We start from the raw sequence: 7,860 nt of genomic DNA, 5'->3' as shown, positions 1-7,860 counted from the left end.
TCTGTACCCAAAATAGCAAAATTGGAGGAAAGGTCATCACCTCTTCCCAAGAGCACTGAATCTACAACTTCATTGATCTGCAATAGTGAAGCAAAACAGCATCAAAAGAAAAATAACATCCTTGACCCAAATTCAAATTTTGCAGAAGACATGGGTATGAAGCCTATGAGGGAAAGTGTCAAACTAACAAGTGATAGAACAGACACTAAAACCACTTCTAGAGAAAATCATGCACCAAAAAAGAGAAAGGAATTAGATGATTTATCTGAAGATACAGAAGCACTAGAAATTGTGTTTGGAAGTGGAGACATAGACTGGGAAGATCAAATGGCAGATCATGACCAGGAAGCTCAAAGAAGTAAACGAAAAAAGCGATGTTTGGAAGCCAAAGGAAGTGGGATTCCAGAAGTGACTGTGAATCAGCAAGAGGAGAATAAAGTATTGGTAAGTTTTATATTATTCTCAGGTGCCTAATCTTGAAATTTGCAACTTTGTTAGAAGGATGCAACTAATTCCTTTAAGGAGGAGGTTGCCTGCTTAAAGAAAGCGGCTCTGTAAAATTTGTTTGCTTAAATCTCATACATCAATTTTTAGTTCAGAATGATTCATCTTTTACATGTGAACATTGCAGTTTTACACTTACTTAAATGTTTTTTCATTCTTCTGGGCATTTTTTTCTTTGGTTATTGAAAGCTATTTGTATTCTGAACATTTCCTTTTTTTTTTTTAACTTTATATACTGTAAGTAGGAGAATATATTTGTAGTCCAAGAAAAATTTTTCATAATGCTTGCTGCTGTGTTAATTACAGTATTGTTATTTATACTAAGATAGTACTCAATCATATTTTTGTAATTAATTTTCTAAAGAAACTTCTAGTTGACCTCTTCTGTTGAATACCACAGTAGTGTCCAACATCTTTTGATATTGTGTGAAAGATTACTAAAATTCTTGTATGAGAAATTTAAAACCAAAACCAACAAAAACAGCAGCAAAACCAAAACACAGCTTGTGTTTTTGTGATTATTTTCCTTGTTTTTGTTTTTGACACTAAGGAAATTTTCTAAGAGGTATGAAGAAAACCATACACCTTGAGTTAACAATGGTCACTGTGTTGGAAAAAAAGAAAAGCAGGTTTGTAAAGGAAAACAATGTTGAGAGGTCTAGAGTGTTAACAATACAGTAGGAATAAGAGCAAAAGTTTATTTTTTTGTTTATTTAGCATATATATCTTAGCACTTACTGTCCAGTCCATTTACAGTGTAGGCAGTGTTTAAGTGTTTAAAAGTTTGAATGCATGATTAACTGGAATTTGCAAGATTCCTTGGACCACATAAGAATTAGCAATTGTCCATGCATCCTTAGGTCAGAGCAGCTTGACACCTTGTTGATGCTTTACTGGAGCTTGCTTCTGGCAAAGTGTGAACTTTAACTTCATTAAAATGCTCTTTTTTTGTGTCTGTTACTAACAGGCAAACTTAAAAAGACAAGTCCTGTAATTTAGAGAATTTTGTTTCTTGCTTTTTACACTATCAGACAGTAGGTACTTTTTATTAGGTCTGAGCATACTGGCAGACTAAAATTGGTGCTTGCAATAGTCTATTGGATTTTGTTGTTTGGTGCTTGGAAGGTTTTTCCTGTCAGGATTCTGAAGGAGAAAAATAATCTTATGTGCAACTATACTGGTACTTTAGCAGATATGCACTTAAAGATTTCTGCAGAAAAGAAGTCTTTTCATAGTTTAATAATGACCTACTTTATTAATGTAAAATACATTTCCAGTGGACTAGGAAGGAGATTTCATTATAAAGGTCCCCAGGCAAATTTGATAAGTGTTTTCTCTAAGTACAGATGCACCTTGTGTATCTGACAAGACAAAGAATGTGAGCAATTGACTCAAAATCTAGGAGGTGCATAAAGCTGATTTGGTATTTTATCAACTATTGAAAACAATTTATGTAATGCAAATCTAGTTTTAAACTGTAGGATATAACCTGCAGAACACTTTCTTGTCCTGGTAATGAAATGTCCTTTCTACACATATGTACACTTCAAATATCAAATTGAAAATGTTACTTTTTATGTTCAAAAGCTTTTACAGTTTTCCAGAACCTAACAGAACTTTGAAGATTGTACAGATGGACAAAACTTCCTAGTGTATAAGGAAGAAAGAAAAAAAAGACAAGTGAACAAATAGTTGTGATTTTTTAATAGAGAAAATCTCCAATGATTGTTACAGTGTGCATAAAATCATAAAAAAATTAATGTACAGGACAATTTCTTTCCTGTCTAAATATTTATATTGATTTCAATATGTTTATTCTACCATAAAGAGCAGAAAACAATTCTATGTAATTCATTTCCATTTCATTTCAGTTTTATATTGAAAATATTTATATTCAATAATTTTTAATCAAATAGATAGAAGAGGAACTTGGATCAGTTCTAACTTCAGAAATGAAAACTAATATCAAGCAGGAGTCTTCAGTCTTGGTAAGGAGCCAGCCAGTAGTAAGTTTGAACAGCGAACTTTAAGACGCATTACAAAAAGACATCAAAATTTTTGCTCTGCATAACATAGTATTTTTGGATCCATTTTTGTTTCAGGGTAAAGGAGGTTTGGAGGATTGTACTCCTTAACATAATCCTATGTAAATTTGAATAGTGCAGTCCAGCTTGTAGACTGTGAAAAAGAGTAGTTCATCTGTGTGCTTCTGTAATGGCATTTGATGGATACTTAAAGGTGACTGAAACTATATGTCACTGTATTAACTCTTTGATGTGGTTAATAGTTGTACTGATGATTTTCTTAAGACCTGCCAGGGATGTAATCTTGTCTGCTGTAAGATCACAACTTAAATGGAAGAGATGGAGCATTGGGAAAATGATGTCTTACTACAGTGATTAACAGTAGATAGCACGCTAGTATTTTGTAGGTGAGATGAAGGTAGGAAGGAGAGGAGAATTGCTTGGAGTGGCAGTGAGGCAGAAGAGTGGAGACTAGGCTGAATGAAACCGTAATAAAAAAATTCTGAAGAGATAGAGTGTAGCCAGTCAACAAGGGACAGAATAATACCATTTCACCCACATACAAAAAAACCCCAAGAAGAGGGAATGCTGAGCAGGTATACCAAAGTGCAGGGTCAGCTCAGATTAAAGGACTTTTAGTTATATTTTACTATAAAACAACTGTACTGCAATTGGGCTGAGCTGTCCTTGAACATAGTTCGGTGTTATTTGTGAGCTTGTCCTGCACCCAGACTCCTTTGGAATCCACACAGATGTAGCCCCAGGGAGCAAAGTGTGCATGCAAACTTGCTGGCATATGAGCATTCTCATGGACAAGAAAAATTTGATATATTAATAAAAATCAGCTTACAGCCCTAAAGTTGGGCAGATATCTATAGGCTAAAATTGAGTTGAAGATGTTCAACTTTGTCTGCCGTGGAGCATTTAAATACATATTTAAACACAAGCAAAATAAATTTACCCTATTCATAGTATATGAGGAGGCTGAGAAGTTTGTACATTATCTTAGCTTCTAGCACTGCTCCTGCTTTCCCTCACTGTTTTGTAATCCTAACTTCTGTTTAGCTCTGCTTATGATAATATCTCTACAGTTTGTACTGTTAGATATGCTGTATGTCTGTTCACACACTTGAATGCTTCTTCCTTTTTCTTCCCACATAAGAACCACAGCAAACTGCAAGATGACTGCAGCAATATTCCTAGCAGGCTTCTCTTGACAGAGTTTAGGTCACTGGTTGTCAGCCATCCAAGACAGAACAGTCATCTCCCTGGAAATAACAGCTATGGGGGAAAGAAAAATTTCAAAATGTTCAAAAAGGTTGGTGTGTTTTTTGAATGGTCACAAGATGGCACTATTTAAAAATACTAAAAAGTGTTGCCTTCAGATTGTAGAAATGCATTACTAAAGATTTTTTTATAAATTGATAATAACCAAAGAAAGATACAATTTAAATACCATATTATACTGTAAAAAGTATTTTGTTAGTTGACTGAAGAAGTACCAGGTTGACAAAGGCTTACCTTGTGCTAGATTTAGATACTTGTGTTCCCTGTTTCAAGCTGTTACTTGGAATAAGTTGTTAGGTGATAACTACTGTAACTTCAGTTATACCTCCAAAAGCGAGATATTCCACTTCTCCAAAGACCTAGATATACAGCATAGGCTGATTCAGAATCTTCCATTTTAACTAATAAATCTTGTATTTAGAAATAGAACTAAAGCTATATCATAAAGAAGGTAAGATGATTGCTTGCTTGGGTCCTGAAGACAATTGCAAAATGTTTCTTAGTGTTCAGTGTAAAAGTATCACTTCAGCTTACATTAAAAATAAAACAAAAAGTAAAATCATATGGTATGAGATGACTAGAAAGGCACTTCAGTAAAATACTATGTATAGAATATGATCAGATAATACTACTTCCTGAGAGTATGCTCTCATTTTTAGATGTTTTAATTTTTGATAATAGTTTCTTTTCCACTGTTTTGTTACAGATGCTTATGTAGTCTGACAGTAAAATATAAACTGATTATTATCAATATTTCAAACTCCACTTAATGCACTATGAAATTTATTTATTATATTTAACTTAGCAGATGTATTTTTGTTTGTTTCTTTTGGTAAAAGGAGGGAGTTAATAGCTTTCTGTAAATGCTTTTTTAACTTCAGTCACTTTTAAATATGATCTTTGAATGTTAATCGAAGAAAGACTGCCTGACTTTCTTCTGTGATATCTGAATCGACTTTCTGAATTTGTTAAAATAGATCTTTAGTTGCACTATGTTTGCCTTGTAGTTGTAAGAATTTATTATCCAACAGGTAGCTTACCCTGGGGCAGGACAACTTCCACACATTATTGGAGGATCAGATTTGATTGCTCACCATGCTAAAAAGAATTCCGAGCTAGAAGACTGGTTAAGGCAAGAAATGGAGGTAAGAAATTAGTTTTTAAACGTGATCAGATAAAAACTTGACTAATGTAAGTGGTCATACCAACCTGTGATCGTTACTGGGAAACTTCAGGATTTTATTTTTTAAATAAAACCTCAGCTGGTTAGTCATCCACACATACTCATGGGAGTATGTGCAGTAGTAAAGTTACTGAATGTCAGAGGTCTGTGGTAACATTCATCTTTTTCTGGCTGTTTAAATTCATTTGGCATGCAACACTCACGTAATCAGAAATATTTATAGAAAGCAAAATCAGTAACCTAAATGAGAACAATCTTTTGATGAGTGAAATAAGCACTGTGTAAACTCGTGACTTGTAAAAATGTGACAGGGAAAGAATTTCTGTGTGGCTAACTGTGTTCAAACAGTTCTACTGTACATTTGATATTCTGCTTTTGAATAGAACAGAAAATGCATGAGTAAAACTCTATTGAAGAGATGTAGTAAGAATAAATTTAATATTTTTTTCTTTTGTGCATCTCTTTAGATATAGAAGTCCTAAAAAAACACTTATCATGGCAGTTCTTTAGCACTTTCATTTTCCGATAGTTTCCTTACAGATACTTGCTGATGAGTCATATTATTTCCAGAGCCTGATTGAGATGCAGTTGCATCAACACTTCTTATCTCATTTTTTTTATCCCTGAATATAGATAATGCTAATTAAAATTCCCCTTATACACAAATAGTCAGATTTTAAATAATATATTTCTATAATGGTGCTTAAAACCTAAAAAACACATTTCTGACCAAAATTGACACCTTTCACAAACTATTCCATTTCATTAGTTGGTAGCAGCAGCTAAATTTGGGTAGTGAAATGAGTTGTCTAATGTGAATATGCACTAAATGGATCACTTAGAGAAAACTTACTTCTTCGGGGAAAACTGTGTTAGTGCAGGAATATTGTTTTTCTAGATAGCTCATTAGAATTATCCTTAACAATCAAATATTAAATCAACTTTCTCAGGAACAGAACCGACATGCAAGAGAAGAATCACTTGCTGATGATCTCTTTAGGTAAGACTTTTATGTTTGTGCTTAAAAATGTGTATTTTTTGCATCACATTTTTTGGACAAATTTTGATTTTGGAAGAGATTACTTTGACTATTCTTTACAAAATTTCATGTATTCTCATATATAAAATGTAGTCAGAAGTGGTTCAGCAATTTCTCTGGGGAAAAAAACAACCTATTCAGGCTTCATTTAACAAGGAAAATGGGAGGAGGTGAGTTGGAGGAGAAAACATGAAAAGATATTCATGACTGTCAGCATCTCTGTAGCCAGTCACAGAAAGAGTTGAATCTGCTGTTGTTCTGATGAGAGAATTCCATCATGTATCATCTCCTACTCCTATCTGCTTTATCTCCCCACTCCTCCCCATAGAATCCATATCCAATCCATAGAATCTTCCATAGAATTTGCTGTCCAGAAGACAGTTAAGCATTAGAACAATTATGTTACAATGCTATAACAATAAAATCAAATAACTGTTTTGAGAGTTAATACAGGGACCTCATTTTGTTTAGCAAAAACTTCATTACTTTCTATGTTTTTTATGTGAAGAAATGAGTGACCAGTGTTCAACTTCTCACCTCTCATGAACTTGACTAACACTAAAAGTTGTGCATTTGAGTAGAAAAATGTATGTGCTGAAGAAGGATTTTTTTTCTGAATCACTGTCAAACAAACATAATCCTAACATATCAATACATGTTAGAGCCATTCGGAAGATCTTATTGCATTAACAACTTGCTCTGTTCATTAGGAGCTCATAATGGAGCATTTCTTCTAAAGGGTATACATTTAATTTTTGAAGTCTGAGTTGTATAGCAACAACAGTGACTTCTAATACCTTTCTAGATACATGGTGATGTAATTTTGCTCACAAGTTGTCACATTTTTCTGTCTAAGCATAAAGTCTTGATGAATGAAGGCAGAATTAGTGGAAGTAAAACTGCCTGATCATTCAGATGTGTCTGTAAGTTATTCATGCATGGATACAAAACACATCAGAATTTCAAAGAAATGACAGGAGTTTGGGAGATGAAACACAAATGGAGAAGGCCAAGGGATAGATAGCAGTGTCAAGTAGAGTCAAACTATAAGCATATAGCAGTAAATCAGGTAACTGTTTAGTATATCCAGAAAGTAGCTTTAAATTTCTAACAGTCAATCAGAAGCTGTATAAAAGGCAAGGTAAGGCAGGGATCTGATTTATGTAGGAGTAGGAAGCAGCAGAAAGGTTTTGTCTGAATGAGTTTTGACCAAATGTACATCAGCATAAACATACAGGACCCCTTTTCCTTCCCTCCTCTCTTGTTTTTTGTGGTGTCCTTTTCCAGTAAAAAGCTTAGTGTTGGGACATTAAAGGCTTGGAAAAGCTTATTCATGTATCAGATTTAAAGGTTATAAGTAGTTAGGAAATCTGAAAATTTCATTAAGAGTTATCTTAAGTTCATACAGAGGTTCTTCTACCTCATGCATCCTTCATTCATATAGTAGTAACTATAGTTAATTATAGGAATGTTGTCAGGGAAAGGACTGAGCACTGGCTATTCCCTTGTTATGAATATGTAATAAAGCTGTTTGCATCACATTGTCTATCTACATAAACTTTGAATATCATTGTTTTACTTATTTCTGACACAGATTTTATTTTTTTGTTGCAGATATGATCCTAATGTGAAAAGAAGAAGATAAATTGTGACCTGGTTTTACAGTGTTTCTCTGGCAAAACCTGCTTTCTGTTCCTTAGGTTTCCTGGTTACAGTGTGTATGATGTTCCTATATGTGACCATTTGAATATCTCTTATTGTAAGACATGTTTTCTAAGTCTTGTTTTATTAAAGAAAAAGTTCCTTTCACTGTTTGGTACTTA

General features: G+C 33.7%; 1 protein-coding gene across 1 annotated transcript in view; it reads left to right on the top strand.

The window, feature by feature from the left end:
• The window catches only part of NBN (nibrin), a 23,030-nt gene extending 15,170 nt beyond the window's left edge, over positions 1–7,860 (top strand). The window contains exons 12-17 of the mRNA XM_031058504.1: positions 1–444; positions 2,421–2,492; positions 3,691–3,846; positions 4,847–4,960; positions 5,949–5,998; positions 7,652–7,860. The exon at positions 1–444 is cut by the window's left edge and continues 24 nt beyond it. Coding sequence (XP_030914364.1) covers positions 1–444; positions 2,421–2,492; positions 3,691–3,846; positions 4,847–4,960; positions 5,949–5,998; positions 7,652–7,682 — 867 coding nt within the window. The 3' untranslated portion in view covers positions 7,683–7,860. The remainder of the gene's footprint in view (positions 445–2,420; positions 2,493–3,690; positions 3,847–4,846; positions 4,961–5,948; positions 5,999–7,651) is intronic.

This window comes from Geospiza fortis, unplaced genomic scaffold, assembly GCF_000277835.1.
Source record: "Geospiza fortis unplaced genomic scaffold, GeoFor_1.0 scaffold7, whole genome shotgun sequence".
In the NCBI taxonomy this organism is placed as follows: Eukaryota; Metazoa; Chordata; class Aves; order Passeriformes; family Thraupidae; genus Geospiza; species Geospiza fortis.
The sequence above is the reverse complement of the archived record's forward strand: the minus strand, read 5'-3'. Positions and strand labels throughout refer to the sequence as shown.